The sequence below is a fragment of the Eretmochelys imbricata genome, chromosome 21 (genome assembly GCF_965152235.1).
Source record: "Eretmochelys imbricata isolate rEreImb1 chromosome 21, rEreImb1.hap1, whole genome shotgun sequence".
In the NCBI taxonomy this organism is placed as follows: Eukaryota; Metazoa; Chordata; order Testudines; family Cheloniidae; genus Eretmochelys; species Eretmochelys imbricata.
The window spans coordinates 1,265,220-1,282,510 of record NC_135592.1 but is presented as its reverse complement, the minus strand read 5'-3'; the positions used below and the strand labels follow the sequence as shown (position 1 = coordinate 1,282,510).

Here is a 17,291-nt window from a genome sequence, read left to right as displayed (position 1 = left end):
CGCGCCCTGAACACGACCTAGAGGGCCGCCGTCGCACTACGCATGCGCAGCACATCCTACGTCCTCGGAGAGTACGGCCCCGCCCACCATACCAAAAGAACGCATGCGCCTAATCGGCTCTACGACGGTGATGCACGTCGCGCTTGCGCAGTGTCGCTCGCTGGCGCTGCCACTCAAGTCACCGGCGGGAACTGGACGTTCGGGAGCAATCAGGGTGATCGGGTGAGGCAGAGCCTGACCGGATCGGAACAGGGGGCTCGCTCTGGATCCACCCCCCTGCCCGCCCTCCTCGCCCCGGATCCGCCGCACCACCCCCGTTGCTCCGGATCCGCCCCCGCGCCCCCCCCGCCCGTGCCCCCCGCAACCTCCCGCCCGCGCCCCTCGCCCCGGATCCACCCCCCCGCCCCCCCCGCCCGTGCCCCCCGCAACCTCCCGCCCGCGCCCCTCGCCCCAGATCCACCCCCCCGCCCCCCCCCGCCCGTGCCCCCCGCAACCTCCCGCCCGCGCCCCTCGCCCCGGATCCACCCCCCCCCGCCCGTGCCCCCCGCAACCTCCCGCCCGCGCCCCTCGCCCCGCACTCTCCTGCCCCGCCCTCGCTCCGGATCCACCCCGCCCCGCCCGCGCCCCTCGCTCCCGACCCACAACCTCCTCCCCCCACCCCCCTCGCCCCGCAACCACCACCCGCGCCCCTTGGTCCCGCCCCGCCCTCACTCCGGATCCACCCCCCGCCCGCGCCCTCCCCCCTGTCCGCAACCTCTTCCCCAGCCCGCGCCTGTGCCCCTCGCTCCGGATCCACCCCGCCGCCCCGCAACCTCCCCCCAGCCCATGCCCCTCGCTCCCGACCCGCAACCCCCCCCACTGGTGCTCCTCACTCCCGACCCGCAGCCCCTGCCCTGCCGGTACCCTCACTCCCAACCCACAGCCCCTCCCCACCCTTCCGGTGCCCCTCACTCCTGACCCGCAGCCCCCAGTAAACTCTGCTGATGCCCCAGAACTGCAACCTTGGGGGTTTTAATGGTGGAAATGTGGCTCTGTTTTGCAGTGCGGTGTCCTTTGCCAGCCAGGTGCCCAGGCCATGAATGGGGCTCTCATCCCAGGCACGCCCATTGCAGTGGATTTTTGGAGCATCAGGAAAGCCAGCCATGCTCGTGTGTTCTTTCTCTCCCACATGCACTCTGACCACACAGTGGGGTTGTCCAGCACCTGGCACCGACCCATCTACTGCTCTCCCATCACGGGGCGAATCCTGCACCACAGGCTGAAGGTAGGAGTCAGCCCACGGGAGCAGACTGCAGCTCGGGAGGCCAAGCCCAGGGCCATGGTTTGCATATCCCTTGGATAAAACCGAGCGTCAGAAGGGTCAGAACACAGTTACTGTGTTTGCTACCCAGGAGTCTGTGATGAGGAAGGGGCGTCTTGGGACCAAGCTTTTTTTTGGGGGGGGGCCGCAGGCGCAGTTTAAGAATCATTGTTTTTCGTAATGAACGAAGAGCGAGTCAGACTGAGAGTGATCTGGCTGCAGAGCTCTGCCCTGCGGCTTGCTGAGGAGAATGGAGCCCGTCCCTCAGGAGACGCTCTGGTCGGATTGCGGCACCCGATTCCTGGAGCAGAGCATTCTCTCCCATGGGGCCAGCCAAGGGGGCCTCCTGCCCAGGCAAAGGCAGCACAGGTCAGGGAACTGCCTGGGTGAATAGCAAAGTATAGCCCAGGGAATGGGGTTGGGTCCCCAGGGCAGCTGATCAGCTAAGTGAATGGGGAAGGAGGCCTCATCCTCCTGTTGGGAGGGAGCAGGTCAGAGGCCGCCTCCACCTGACCAGCCCTGTGCTTCCTTCCAGGTGGCGGAGCGCTGGATCTGGCCCCTGGAAGTGGGGCAGAGCCACCTGGTGGCTCTTGATGAGGTTGGTAAAAGGACCATGACAGTGACCCTGATAGATGCCAACCACTGCCCTGGCTCAGTCATGTTCCTCTTTGAGGGCCCCTTTGGTGTCATCCTCTACACAGGTACGAGCCCCCAGGGCCCAAAGACCCCCTTTGCCTCCCTGCCCAGCTCTGAGTGTGTTTTGTTCTAGGGTCCTTGCCAGAGCCCTGAGCTTCCACCACAGGTCACCCCCTGACGTTTCCCGCACACCCCGAGCCCTGCCTCCTGTCCCAGGGTTTATGGGCTCAGAAGGGGAGTCCTACCAGCACCGCCCCTTGGGGAGAAATTCAGGTCACTCATCAGGCCAGGGATCAATCTTGCATCATTAAGGTGGCAGCCTCGGCCTAGAGCCAGCAGGCGGTGGGGCTTTGGCAGGCAGAGGATCTAAGGCAGGTCTCTGCCGTAGCAGTGCAGCGAGTGGACCACCAGGCTGGACTCCCACAGTTCTGTGTGTTCGGGGTTTTGTCTTGTGCTAGGTGACTTTCGTTACACTCCCACCATGCTGCAGGAACCGGTGCTAAGGAACCAGAAACGAATTGATGTTCTCTACTTGGACAACACAAACTGTGACCCCCTGGGCGACCTGCCCTCCCGCCAGCAGGCCACCCAACAGATCAAAGAGCTGATCAGGGCCCACCCAAATCACCAGGTCAAGATTGGTGCGTAGGCATCACGGCATGTGGATGGGACTGGCTCCAGAGCTGGGGGCTGACGGGAGGGAATTGCATTAGGAGGGGACGTGGGGTGGGAGAGGTACGTTACCTCGCTGCACCTGGGTTGTGCATTTGGACTGGCTCAGAGCACAGATGTAGCTAAGTTTCATTCCTTTGAGGTGTGCTGCGTGGAGCAGGTGGTGGTTTTCCTTCCCCCTCCAGCGTAGATTGGCAGGGCAGTGCCTGTCTCTTGCTGGGTGCTGGGCCCAGTAACCTATAGGCCCCACGCCCTTTGCTCCCGTCCTGGTAATGATCCTTTCTTGCTGCCTTTGCAAAACACTGTTTAGGTCTGAGTTCCTGAATCCCCTTGTTTGCTCCTTCCCAGGGGTCTACAGCCTGGGCAAAGAGTCGCTCTTGGCGGACTTGGCCTTAGAGTTTCACACCTGGATCGTGGTGAGTCCCAAGAGACTGGAGCAGATGAAAGTGCTGGGCCTGGTGGACGTGTTCACTGCCAAGGAGGGAGCTGGCTGGATCCATGGTGTGGACATCTCTGAAATCTGCTGGGAAGCCATGATCAGCTGGAACCAGCAGCGCCCCACCATTGCCATTCTCCCCACCAGCCGTCCGGTGAAGATCCCTCACCCCAGCGTTCACCTCGTGCCCTATTCAGACCACTCCTCCTTTCCTGAGCTGCTGGAGTTTGTACAGTGGCTGAAGCCCTGCTCCATAGTTCCAATTGTCAAGAGAAACATGTGCCTGCCATACCTGGAGAAATACCTGAGCTCTGACCACAAGGCATCACCTGAGCCCGGGATTCCAGAGTCTGGGCAGAAGTTCACGCAGCTGAGAGAGAGCAGGGAGCAGCAAAGAGCCACGGAGCCCCTGAGAACAGCTGCCCAGCAGCCTGTGCCTAGGAAGGACTCCTTTGCATCCCCAGAGAAAGGTACAAACTGGCTGGAGCATTTTGGGGATGTGACGATTGGCCAGCAGAACTCCTCGGAGCAGCCTAGGGACCCCGACACCTGTTTGCAAGGCGGCTCTGTGTGTTGCAGGGGGGAGAGGGAGGGAATCAAAGTGGAGTTATGCCAGCTGCATGGTGCCCAGAGGCAGCTTTTTTCAGCACAGCCCAATACACAGACACCTGCCAGAAGGCAGCCACTGCCGCCCAAGGACACCAGTGCCCGGAGGTCCCAACGCAGCACAGAGGGCACAGAATGGCCACACACGAGTTCTTTATCCTGGCGAACAGGAAAGAAACACACCTCCCATGCCAGCCCATGCCAGTCTCCCCTGGGGGACTGGGCCCCCTTAACGCTGGCCTCCGTGCAGAAGAAGGTAGCTCTCCCTTCATATAAAAAGAGTTTAACCTGCCTTCAGACTGAGGAATTTCTTCCTCCAGGAGCAGCTGGTGACTGTGGCAGCCTGGCCAGTTGGCCCCCTGTGGCCAGCAGTCATGTTGCCCGTGGGCTTGCGGAGGAGTATTTGCTTGCTCCATTAAACACCCTAAAGCAATACTCTGCGGAGAGCTTTGACCAGCAGATTGAATACTATTTCAGGAGAGGGGAGGGGCCCTAACAGCTAGCGCATGTGCAGCTAGCAGCAAAGGTCCTGTTCTCACAAGTGTTGTGTCAGTGTGTGCCGTCTGCCAGGGCTGCTCTGAGCCAGCCAACAGGAGATGGTGCAGCTCGGGGCTTTACGCTGAAAGCTTGAGAGGACAATGGCAGAATTTGCAGCAGCTCCTAGATTCTCTTTTTATTGGTTTCTTGAACGTTCTAAAATTGCAAGTTTGTTGTGTCATTACTGGCCACAGTATGAGGATGACTCCCAAGGACTATCTGTGATTCTGTCCGTGTCCTGGGGCGTTACCCTGGCACTCGTGCAAACGCAGATCCCAGGAGGACACTGTGTTCGCTGCACCTTATGGCAAAGGGAATTGGAATGGTTCCTGGGAGGTGAGCTGCAGGGGGCTGGGCGTGAGCTCCCAGGCCTGACTTTGCATTCATGTTCCTATGAGATAAGAGAACCATTCTCCTGCTTGACAGCAAAACAAGAAGGAAGTTTGAGAGCCCTATCTTCTCCCCCTGCTGTTTGCATTCCTAGCTGCTGACACAGATTGGTGTGTGCTAAGCTATCCTAGGGACTTGGGAGCTTGTTTAAAAGAGACAATAAAGTGAAGAGCTTTCAGGCCTCGCTGAGGCTGTATTTAGAGATACTAATATCACAGGCTTGTGGGAGGCACTCCCGGGCAACACAGCGTCCCACCCTGATTGGGCCAGCTTGTGGTGGGAGCTGTAAATGCTCTCTTGTGTTACAAACTGGGACAGGAGGAATTCTGTGAATTCCAAGGACTTGGGTCTCTGGTGCCCTTTGTTGTATTGTTTGGATTCTCTACGTTCATTTGTGAACTGTTGTTTCTTCTCTCTCTGACTGAAAAAAACCCTCCAGCCCTTGACCCTTGTGCCCATGTCAGAGAGTCTGCACCTGGTCAGACCAGAACGACAGCCCCTGGCAGTGTGCAAACTCCAGGCTCCTTCGCTGGGTTAAAAGTCACGAAGTCTGTGGCTCTTTCAGTGCTGCCAGTGTTAGCCATGCCGCCAGCCGAGATGAGAACGTGCTCGCTCTCTTGCTGGGTTAAGCTAGATTCTGAAGGAAGCGATTGCTGCCTTTTGGTTCTGCTGAGCTGGACATAACCAGCCTTGCTCTCCTTGGCGTGGGATTTAGGAACAGCTTGGCTCAGCTGACCTCAAGGTGACCCTCTGTGGGCATTTCCTTTACTTGTACCTGCTTGGGCAGGTGGCACCTTTGTAGTTTTCTTAGACAGGTGTCTGGCCTGCTGCTTTGTGCCTGTGCTGGCAGCAGGCGGGGTACAGGGGAGATGGCAGCCTTCAGGTGCTCAGTGAGCGACTCCTAGCCTGGAAGGGTTGAGGTCCCTGACAGGCTGTACCCTGGCGAAAGGGCTTTGCTGTCACCCCCACATTGATCCCCTGTACGAGTGAAGTGAGGGCTCTCAGCGGAGTGGCTGTCTGCCCAGCAAATCCCCTGCCGGGGCACTGATAAGCAAAGGCCAATTTCTGACACACCCGCTGGATGTCAGGGAAAGGTGTGTCCTTCAGAGTCACTGTGAGCCCTCCCAGGGTCCCCTCTAATTTTGTTGTCTGGTTGCTCCTTGCTGTACAGAAGGAGGCTGCTGCACTGACCTTCCCTCCCTAGTGCCTGAGGAGCATCTGGTGAATCGCTGTGTCTGGGGTAAGCTCTGAAAATGTGTGGAGAAAAGTGTTATTTGTACAAAACTCAAATAAACCAAGCTGAAAGAATCTGGCTGCTGTCGTGGTGCTGGAATAATCAGCCTGTCCCATTCTGGCCTTCCGGTTGTTCTTGGGAAGGCACACAGCTGCAAGCAGCCGGAGTGTACTGCTGGATAATCTCCGGTTGTTCAGCTAACCATGCCCCATGATCCTTGTGCCAGCGGAGCGTCAGCATGGTGTTTCCAGGTGTGCGTGCTGCAAAGCCCTGGCTACATGGTGCCGTGTTCTCTCAGACGGGGCTTGGCAGGAGCATTAAAAACCAAGTAAGGTTTCCAACTAGCACTGTGTCTGCTGGGGAACTTAAGTGTCCAAGGAGGGACCTCGCCAGGATGGGTCTGATTCCCTCCCTGCCAGCCGCCCGTAGAGCTGCCGCTCAGAGTCTGTGCTGGAGTCACTGGAACCTGCTCCTGGAGACCGAGACCCGCATCAGCCTGTGATGTCTGCGAGCTGGATTACAAGCACTGAACTCAGCCCAGACTGAGGCTGCCCAGCAATATCCTTGGGGCCTTAAGGGCTGCTCCTAACCTGCACTACATGAGGCAGATTGTAGCCCCATGCAGGGTATGGTCCCGCCAGGTGGTACTGACCGGCCCTTCCCATCACAGCTGGCTCCCCACCTCTCTGGGCTGCAGGCCATGCTAAGGTGGGAGGGGCTTGCTGTGACCAGCCCTGTGACAGAGCAGGGGAACGAACAGTGGCGTAACACTCCCATGTGCCATCCCGGAGGCGCCACTCACCGCAAGTCAGCCACATGTTTGTACAGGTTCTGCGGGCCTCCCTGCAGTGTGGTTTGGAGGCGCACCTGGCTAGCGCTGGATTACGTGTGTTGGACCCCAGGTGCGAGGCATGCAGTAGTGGCTGAATTCAGCTTTCATCTAAAACCAAAACTTGCTCTCATGGTTCTGAAGAAAATCTTGAGCCCAGGACCCATGGAGGCAGTGGGGTGACGTCTGCCCGAGCCTGCAGGGCAGCCTTCTTCGGAGGGAGGCTCAGCAGACACAACACTAGAGCCAGAACCGGGCAGATCAGGCCCTTCCTGCTCGGGCAGGACCCCCTGGGTGAGAGAGGTTCAGGCAAAGTGCTGAGTTTGGTGGGATCGGCTGCCCCTTGGTGGGGCTCACGCTCCCATTCTCCTGCGGTCTTGCGGCTCCACAGGTCAGTTTTGGATGATGGCTCCCATGCAGCATTCGCTTGGGGCACCAGAATGGGAGGTTGTGTTGACTGCCTGCCTTTCAGGACAGGCTTCGCTCAGCAGTGGAACAGGTGACAATGATGTGTTTCAATTGTCCACCAGGCAGCTGCGTTCATCCTGCCCCTTGAGCCGAGCAGGGTGGGTCACACGGCAGAGCTACCGTCTCAAGCTAACCGAAGGCTCAAGGAGACCTTGCCGCACTAGCTACACCCAGGTACCCGACAAGGTGACAAGATTTTCTGCACAACTATGAGGGCCAGAGAGAACGATGGCACAGCTACACTACAACCTGCTGCAGGCGCAAGTCCCGTCAGCATGAAGCTGCCGCAGAACATATGTTGCTTGTGTGTATGCGCGCTTGGCTCCTCGCATCGGTGCCGCGCGTGCTCACCGGGAGCGCTTGTGTCAGTACGCAGTGAGTGCACCCAGAGAACATCTGGCCACTATCCAGTGCCCTGTCTTTTGGTGGTTTGATAGTGCACGGCAGGGCTGAACTGAGACACGCAGGGGTGACTGGGAGCGTGCAACTTTTCCCATCCCATACTGTTGCCTGTACCCTGGAAACACCAAGCTGAGGATGTCACTGTCCCCTGGCAGGGAGTGGCAGGGGCAGGGATGCCATGTGGAATATTGGGGGAGGGGGGGGTAGAGAGGACTTGCAATGGCGGAGTCCCATTTTCCAGGCTCCTGTTCTAACCACTAGACATGTCCCTGCTTTTCTGAGTAGCTGTGTAGTTCTCTTCTGCCATATGCTGTAAATGACCAATGTGGTTTGAGCAGTTGCAAGGATCCTGCCCTCAGGTTTACAGCCCTGGCTGTTAGTCCCTTGCAGTGATAGATAAGCAACCTACCCCTTGGTGAATGGCTCAGCCAAGTGCTGTCGCTGTGCTTACTCTTCAGAAAGTTAACCCACTTCTTTCCACCACCCAAACCCAGTGAACGTCCTACAGGCTGAGCGTCTGCTCCCAGCGGCTGAACGTAGTGAGAAGCTGCAGCGAAAACTCTGGGTTCTGCTACTGGAACATAAAAGGTATTTCCTGCCATTTAGTGGACATGACTTCAATTACATAGGAGCAGGGGAACCTAAAGCCTCTCACACAGGTCTAAAGGGTAGAAAAATTTTGCAGGAGAGTCTGAATAATGGTAGAAGTGAGGGAGATCTCCACCGCAAAGCTGCCTGTGTGTGAGGCACATTCAAGGGCTTCCCAGAGTGCCAGATGGGTGTTTCTGCTTCTGTTGGACCCCAAGGCGCTTTTTTCTGTGTGACAGCTGCCGCTTTCTGGGGAGGGCCTGTCGTGCCTCCGTGGGTCACAACTGAGACTACCAAATTCAGGAGAAGCTGCTGGGGAAAAGGGCTAACACACCCCAAAACTGGTGGTTATTCTTCTATGAGATATACCAAACCAGCAACAAAATAAACTTATGTCTCACCACATTGGCTAACAAGAAGTCAGAAATGCAGCCTCTTTAGGTATTCCAGTCCTGGATTCAACACCCAGACACCAGATTTAAAGATGGGTGGTTATTTGAAACCAATTTTGTCAAACAAAAGGGTTCTGATCCCAAAGGACCAGCCACATACCCAGGTCAATATATAACTCAGATCTTCCCCAATAATCATGCTATTGCCAATCCTTTAGTATTTCAAATCTAAAGGTTTATTTATAAAAGGAAAGAGAAAGGAAAGTGAGTTTAAAATTGGTTAAAGGAATCAATACATACAAAAGTTGCAAAGTTATTGGATCAGGCTTGTAGCAGTGATGGAATAAACTGCTGGCTTGTTAAGTCTCTGCTTGCTTCCAAATCATTGGAAAGTCCTCAGTACCTTGGTTAGAATGCTCCCGTTAGTATAAATCCATAGTCCCGAGGTTTGAGCAGGAAAGAGGCAAAATGGAGGTGCTTCCAGGGCCTTTTATAGCTTCTGCCAAGTGAAGAGAATCCCATTGTTCTCACTGTGGAAAATTACAGGGAACAAGATGGTATTTGGAGTCATGGGCAAGTCACACATCCACACATGCTTCACTTCACATGCCATGGCAGTGCTTTAACATGGCTTGTGTGGTCGCGGCAGAGCACTGGGAGAGCTCTCCCAGAGCTCTAAAAAACCCACCTCCATAAGGGGCGTAGCTCCTAACGCTGGGGCATTGTCTACACTGCTGCTTTTCAGTCCTGAAACTTGCAGTGCTCGGGGGTGTTTTTTCACACCCCTGAGCAAGAAAGCTGCAGTGCTGTAAAGTGGCAGTGTAGACAAGCCTTTAGTCATAGCAGAAGTCATTACCCATACTCCAGGTAGAACATTCACAGGAAAGTCCATTAAATGTAGGTAGGCATCTTCCATTGTGAGTTAAGTGTTCTTTGATGGGCCATTTGATTTGAATAGTTCTTTTGCAGTGTGCTGGCTAAACACCTGGTTGGTGTTTTCACAGGAGCAAACATTTAAAATACAGGTACATAGTTAATATTCATAACTTCAGATACAAAAATGATAAATACATACAAATAGCATAATCACATTCAGCCAATCATAGCTTTTCTATTGACACCTTACTTGACACACTTTGTATAACATTTCTTGCAATTATATAACAGCAGTAGCAACACTGATTTACATGATCATATTTTAATCAGATAACGTCATAGGGCCCCTCCAGTGAGAGCATGGTCAGAGCCAGGCGCAAACATATTTTATGGGAAGAGTTGGAAAAAGCCACCCTGGCACCCCCACTGCCAGCTTCTAAGACACTTTTGATCTCTTATCCCATGAAGTTTCCCAGCTGTGGAAAAAAAGGCCTGCATGCTTTTCCCCTGTAACTTTTCTGTTCCTAACACTGTTTCAACTCCACCCAGAGGAGAGCAAGTCCAGGCAATGTGCCGCTATGTCATCTCAACCTGCTCTGACAGCGTGGTCCTGAAACCCCTGTGGCTGCCTGGAGCCCTGGCTACACTTATTGCTCATAGACATGCCACAGTGATAGCAACAGCCCTGGTGGGACATAATGAGTGTTAGCACAGCCATGAAGCGAGGGTCCTGCATCATGTGGGTTGTCCAGCCTGGCCCATGTCATGATGTTCGCTGTGTCTGAATGTTGGAGCTGAGATTTATGCTAGCTGCCGTGCTGGGGACTGGCTGTGCCCTCCCATGCAGTGAGCCAGCCCCAGGAACAAAATGTGAAATACAGCCTTTTCTATAAACATGCAGTGACCCAGAAAATCAGTCATTCAGGGATGAGCTGTGATCAGCTTGCCGGTCATGCCAAGGAATGAACTGGCCACGTGTGCGTTAGGCTAGCAGGACTTTGGTTCTAAGAACAGATGTAAAATAGTACATCCTATAAGTTCTGCAGCAGCCATGGATCCTTTAAGATAAACTCATCCCTCACTGCCCTTCCCATCTGGGTCTTGAGCCACTTCCTGAAGACGTTTTAAATGTGGCTCAGAACTTCATCAGGCCAAAATGGGTTAGCCAGCCAGTGAGAACACGTCTAAAGGGTGTTAGAACCATGCTATGGAATGTGTTTGGTGTTGCCTACATTTGGCATGGTTGTGAGACCCCATACTCCTGTGTTCACACCCTACATTCTATTGTCATAATCTTTATATGAAGATTTGTATCTTTTGAAAACGTATAATTTGCTGGTCATTATTGATCTGATAAATTGTGTGTGGCAACACTGAAGTTATAAAATTCCACTGTATGGTGTTAACACATGTTCCAAACAGTGGTTGGCAAACAGGTTTGTCTCAAATAAAGGAATATGTGGTCTGCTTAACTTACACATAAGCTGTAAACAGACTCATCAAGCAGGAAGGGCAACAAAAGAATCTCCCAACAGGTGAGGAAAAAACAGAAGCCAACATCCTTCCCCATAGACTCCTTGTCTCCTGACGCACACACTCTCTCTCCTCTCCATCAGTTTGCTACACCAGAAGGGACAAAGGAAACAGCCACTGACCCAAAAGTTTGGTCAGTAAGAGCTGCTGAGAGCATTCGGTGAGAAAGCTTTGCTTTAAATTTAACACAGTTTGTTAAGTTAGGCACCAGCTGTGCTTTAGCTTGTTTTTATTGTAACCGTTTCTGACATTTAATGCCTCATTAATTGTACTCACTTAAAATCTCTCTTTGCAATTAATAAACTTGTTCTATTGTTTGATCTAATCCAGTGGGTTTAAATCAAAGTGTCTAGGAAACACCATTGGGGGTAACAAGATGTGTGCATATTTCTATTGATGAAATGATGGACTTTATATAAACTTGCATTGTCCAGGAGAGGGCTGGGCAGTACAGGATGTTCACTTCTCGGGGAAAAGCTAAGCCTGGGAGTGAGTTGGGGTCACTGTTCAGTATAACCCAGGCTGGTAAGAGCCAAGGTGTGCCTGGCTGGCTGCAGCACATAGACATGGTGGGGAGTGACTTGCAGGCTGGAGGCTCTTTGTGAGCACTCCAGACTAGAGGCTACAGCAGCAAGGCAGTGTAAAGGGCACCCCGGGTTAAATGCAGGTGTGATGCAGCTACTTATTAGTCTGGATTGTACCCTGGGTATGTCACAGTGGTGTTAAAAATGCCCGCACTCTGCCATAGTACACGAGCTGAATCAGTGAAGGAAAGCACATAGGATGCCGCTCTGCTGGTGATGCAACAGAGACACTGGTGTAGACAGAGCATTTTTACCACCACTTTTCACAGTAGAGGGCTGAAAACACTTCAGCTCCGGCTACACTACCCACTTGGCTCTCATTGGTGTATCATTGTTGAATGTTGCTGTAACGCAGATTCTGTTTTTTCTATTGTGGATACAAAATTTGTGTAACTGGAAGAATCCCACTCCCCACCTTTGCAAATAACACTGATTCAGGGAGTTTACATAATTTCCTGTACAACTTGTCATAGGTTCACGATCAAGTTGAGCTAACTTAAAGCAAAAATTCTCCCCTTTATGTCATTTCTTGCATCTGAGCCTCCACTTTCAAATCTGCACTGAGCAAATAATACTACGGGCAGTTAAAGGCATTTCTTAGTCACCTTCATAGTTATCACTAAAGAGGAGCATTTAGAGCCTCCTATAAAACACCAGCTGTCTAAGGTTTTCTGTTTGATAAAGTGTTGGGTGCATCTGTGACTGGCTCAGTCAGGCCTGGGGATTTCTCTGGGGAAGTTTCCACAGTGTTCAAAACCCGATTCTTATCTAGTTTCACTTTACAATAGACCAGGTGCCAGCCACAGCACATACAGTCCTGCAGTGACAAGTGACTAGTTTGGGACAAATCTTGCTGCACAATGATCGTACTGGTCCTTAACTAGAAAGTCCAGGCCCCTGCGGACAGCTGACAAGCTGATGAGGAGAATATTTTCATGTCACGTACAGCCTCTGTTGGTGACAGGCATGGGGCATAAGGTGCCATTTGTGACCCAGTCTGTGGTTTCCAGTCATTATTGCCAGGGAATGGGGGGTGGAAAACATTCTGCAGGAGATAAAGTAGAGTCACTTCCTTTTCACATAGCCTCATGGTTGCTCATGTGAGGCTGGGGCATTGTGTCCTTCACTATGGACACGGAGGAGGTTCAGAATTGCATGGGAGCAGAGCAGAAAGCAGCAGAAAGGTGGGTTTCCATGGGTCCATCTTTCAAAGAACACTGAATTCACCTCGTTAAGAGCCCAAGCCAGAGCCCATTGAAATCCATGGTGAGACTCCGATGGACTTCAGTAGGAGTTGGCTTGGGTCCTAGATATAGCATGCACCATAAAATCTTACTCTAGTACTGGTAGCACAAGTAAAGAAACGTGGACCATAGAAACAGCACTCTCCCCCCCCCCCCCCCCAATTCTGCCTCGCAGGACACAGTCTGCCACAAAGACAGCCTGCGGCAGTACGTCACAGTGTGATTTTGTTAGTGACAAAGAATCAAGATGCCAGTTGGTATTTCCTGAATCTCAAACCCCCTTAATCAAAGACTAGCACCTCCTAGGCCCTGCCCAGGCTCTGACCTGAATGTTAGCAACTGCGCCAGCCTTCATTAAGGCAGAGTTAAGGTTGCCCTGTGCTGCTCTGTGGCCTTCCAGAATGTGGAGAGCCACTAGACTTAAACCTCTGTAAACTAGGAACTAGAGAGTCAAGGGACATGCAAAGCAACCTTAACCCCTGGCTCCGGCCACAACCACTGGGAATGGTTCAGTGGGGGGACATAATAAGTAGCCTGAGGAATGCCTGAGGATCCCCTTGCCCAAGTGACAGCTTTGCACCACAAGCTCTACGCTCTACACCATGGCAGCATACCAGGTTTTAAAGCGGTTTGCAGACCTGTGGATTTTAGTGCACTTGGACAATGGTAAGGAGCTGATTTTGGGGCAGGCTGAATTCCTGGAGCCCTGGAACCAAACGCCTCGGAATTTGCACCACAAGGGCTCTTTGCCTTCCCATGAGCCCCTACACCCACCTGCTCCCAGGAGCCTCCCTCAGCACTTGAGAGAGGAGAAGCCCCCTGCAGTCCCCTAGAAACAGGAGCCCCTGCCTTCCCCGCAATGACCCATGCACTCCCAGGAGCCTCAGCCCCCCACCACCCCTGCCTCCCACCCCCATCCCACTCCTTACCCCCCTGCTGCTGAGCCTCGGGCCCGGCCAGCCTGATGCCAAGATCCCAGTGTCAAGAGGAGCAAGAACCGCAGCTGCTGCAGTTTTGGCACCTTGAGGGCCCAGTACTTAAAGTGGGCCCCGGGTGTCATGCTGCCCATGCTCCTGGCCACGTGGCCTGTGTGCCAGAGTAGGGAGATTGCTGTACAACTCCCCTGTGCACACCCACAACTTCCAGTTGCAACGTGCCAGTGTTTAACAAGGGGTATAGTGCAACCAGCAAGGCAGCAGAAAAACTAGCCCAGCCAGGTCTAGGTGGCAACCCCAACACATGGTTAAAAGTGGCTGGTCGTGGGTGGGCACCCCCCAGCTCCGTGGCCTCTACAGTCTACCTGGTTCCTTGTTATGCTATCGCAGGTTTCAAGCCAGACTCCCTATATGGGTGGATTTTAGCGTACCTTGCTTATTAACGTCTACTTATTGGAGGGCCCTACGTGAGGAATCCTTGACCACAACACGCACCGCCAGCTCATCCCCCAACCCTGGTGTGGCACAGCACTATCATGGTGGGGAGCAGCAACACCCCAGATAAGACTGCACCGAACTTTCCTTCTTCACGGGGGAAAAGGGCTGTAAACAATTCCATCGTTTGGGTTATTGCCCCACTGCAAACCCCATCACCCGCCGAAAACAAATCACAAGACTTCTGCTTCCTAATGTGATGGGCACCATGGTGAAAACCAGCTCAGTTAAGGGGTTGTCTACACTCAAAAGTGGGGCCACTTTAACTAGGCCAGTGCAGTTAACGAGGCAACGCTCGGCTCCGTAAGCTCTGCCCCCAAGCCCAGTGTGGCTGCAGTGAACCAGTATGAACGTCTAGTCTGGTTTGGGAAGCAAAACAAGCTGTGTGGCTAGCCAACACCTTGGGCCTGATAGACTTGCATCCACACTAGGGCTCAACCCAGTGTAACTACAGAGGTAAAATAATTACAGCCCAACTGACAGTTAGCCCAAGATACCGTCTCTAGCGCAGCACAGGCCTAAGCCTTTGCCAATAAGCTCCAGGCAACAGTGTGGGACGGGACTGGGCAGAGCCTGGCAAGAAGACACAATACTTTGGCCTAGTGGCTTTGCCTTTGATACAGTGTGTTGGTACTGGAGCCAGCTGATGTAAGTGAAATGATCGGGTATGTCTACATAAGGGTGGGATTTAATCCGAAGAATTCGCAGCCAAAGAATAAAGCTAACATCGCAAACAGTCTCCTCGATGACTGGACCGTGATGTGTAAGCAGACCTTGTCACCTTGCTGGTGAGTTTCACGACATCGCGCGAGCAGTGAGACTAGGGCCTGGCACCCGTACTGCAATACCAGAATTCAAAGCAGATCACAAGCAAGCAGATTCACTCATGTTCTTGCATGTTGCTCATGCAAAGCAAGCAGGATGCTAATGTGGAGCTTGGACTCAGGTTGCACTGATGTGCCCAAAATATTGCTCTGTTCTTGGGGCAGATGAATTTGATTTCAAAACTGATGTTGGCCAAAAGAAGAGATGCATTCCCACTCCTCACATGGCTACGGAGCTGGGAATGGCCATTGGGCTGTATGCTGCCAGTGGATGTGACTCCATTTCATCTTTCAGTGGCATGGGGAAAAGATGGCTGAACACAGCAGCTGAGCACCCAGAGAAGTGATCAAAGAAGGAGTTTAGAGCTCTTCTCTCCACCCACCCACACACACACCCTGCAGGTGTACAGAGGAAAGGGAGATCCACAGTACCTCTCTCACACCCACAGACACCCCAACACCATACAAAACCAGCTGGGGGAAGGCGGCTGAATCCTGCTGTCTGCCCCCTATCCCAGTGATTAGGGTCCTGATGTGGGAGACCCTGGGTCACTTGCCCCATCTGCTTGATGAGCAGAAAGTATGTAACAGAGGGTCTGGCATCTCTCAAGTGAGTGCCTTAATTGCTGACCTAAAGGGTAGTCTGGTGTGGGCTGCTCCTATTGAAGCTGTTCCCCTTTAATTGTACGAATTGTGTGAAGCAACAGCAAAGCAAAAGAAGCCTGCTATGGAATGGTAGTTAGGATAGCACTGCTGGGCAGTTGGCCACCCTGGTTCAAATGCCACCTCTTCTTGCTGAGGAGAAGGGCTTTCAGCAGGGAGTGTCCAGCTTCTTGAAGCTGTTCCACTTTAATGAACTATGAATTGGGCCAGTAAAAGGCTCAGAATTGCTTGATAGGTTGCTGGTTTGGCTGCTGACCTCAAAAGTGCAAGAACCTACTCCAACACCTCTCTCAGCCTGTTAAGAATGTGTTTGAAGAGGGAGCTTCTCTTCTCTTGAAGCTGTTCCACTTTAATTAACACTTACTTAGGTCAAAGCAGTATTGCTCTGTAAGAAGCCTTCTTAGAGCCCCATGATTAGTGTACTCACATGTTAATTCCCCTCTTGCCTGCTGAGGAGAAGGGATTTGAGCTCTGAGCTCTTTCCCAGTATTCAAACCCCTGTACCATACAGAGCTTCTCAGGCTAAGCTTGGCCCAGTTAATAGTTAATTAAAACAATTTCAAGAGAAAAAGATCACTCAATTCCCTGCCCCAGACCAGGAGGAATTGACTCACACCCTCCAACAGCTCAGGTCAATACCCAAATCCCCCTATCATTGAGGGCTTCTTATACATGACTTCTGGTTCAGCTGTTACTAGTTAATTAAAGTGGAACGGCTTCCAGAGGCAAGACCAAGGCAACCCCCCATCAGAATAACTCATAGCCCTGTAGTTCGGACATCCTCTTGAGAGGTAGGCGATCACTGCTCAAATCCCTTCTCATCAAACAGAACGGGGACTGAACCAGACTGGCCCACAACCTAGCTGAGTACCCCAACCACTGCACTGTAGAATGATGCTCCTTGTCCCCCAATGGCCCATTCGGTTTTGGTAGCCTTCTTGATGATCAGGAGGTGGTCCCTCCTGACAGGTTCACAGTTTCAGAGCAAACTTTTATTACAGTTATAAAGCAAAAACTTAAATATTACCTTACAGCATGTGATAAAGATATTTAAGGGAGATTAATGCATACAGACACTTACAAGCATTTCATAAAGTCTACACACATTGTTATAAGTCCAATACCACACCTTACCTGTGCTAATCCACAGGTGAAACACACTGTCCAGCACGCAATTTGTCAGTGCTTGGCTGAGGCCTAAAGCCTTGGCAAGAGCTGACCCTTGGTTTGCCAGTGTCACATAGAGAATAAGCTACACTGGCAAAAGCATTCTTTTGTCAGTACAAGATGGGTGTACACTACGAGGAGAGAGAGCAGGAGATGGGGATAGTTATACTGTGATATTTAGACCAGCAAACTCTTTCTAGCATATTCAAGGCTTAAGGACCAGATTCATATGAAATCACACTGAAATCACAGTAAGAGTGAGAAGTTACCCCTTTTAACTTTAAGGCATGAGCATGATCCTGGCCAGGCTTTTAAGTGAATTTCTCCTCAAGAGATGCCCATCCGGAGACCCTGACAATCAGAACCCTTTTCTCTCTCCCTTCACTGTATTCTAGACAAAGACACAGAGAGTTCACACGGCAGCCCGGCACCCACAACTCACTGGAGAATTTCTCCCCAAATGACGCGTCTTTTGTCTTA

General features: G+C 52.5%; 1 protein-coding gene across 10 annotated transcripts; it reads left to right on the top strand.

Moving 5' to 3' along the window:
- Positions 1-100: 100 nt before the first annotated feature.
- On the top strand, positions 101-12,139 carry DCLRE1B (DNA cross-link repair 1B). Of its 10 annotated transcripts, none has more exons than XR_013348506.1 (8): positions 101-222; positions 1,043-1,264; positions 1,836-2,001; positions 2,395-2,577; positions 2,957-3,514; positions 5,749-5,817; positions 7,171-7,282; positions 8,005-12,139. XR_013348506.1 is itself a non-coding variant. In XM_077839020.1 (7 exons), exons 2-7 carry the CDS (start codon positions 1,076-1,078, stop codon positions 7,194-7,196), a joined length of 1,191 nt encoding a protein of 396 aa, XP_077695146.1. In that variant the 5' UTR covers positions 101-222; positions 1,043-1,075; the 3' UTR covers positions 7,197-12,139. The 10 variants fall into 10 exon arrangements, 5 of the variants coding, with proteins under 5 accessions (XP_077695146.1, XP_077695143.1, XP_077695144.1 ...); XR_013348505.1 differs by having other exon boundaries at positions 7,171-7,294; XR_013348503.1 differs by having other exon boundaries at positions 2,957-3,906.
- Positions 12,140-17,291: the final 5,152 nt, after the last annotated feature.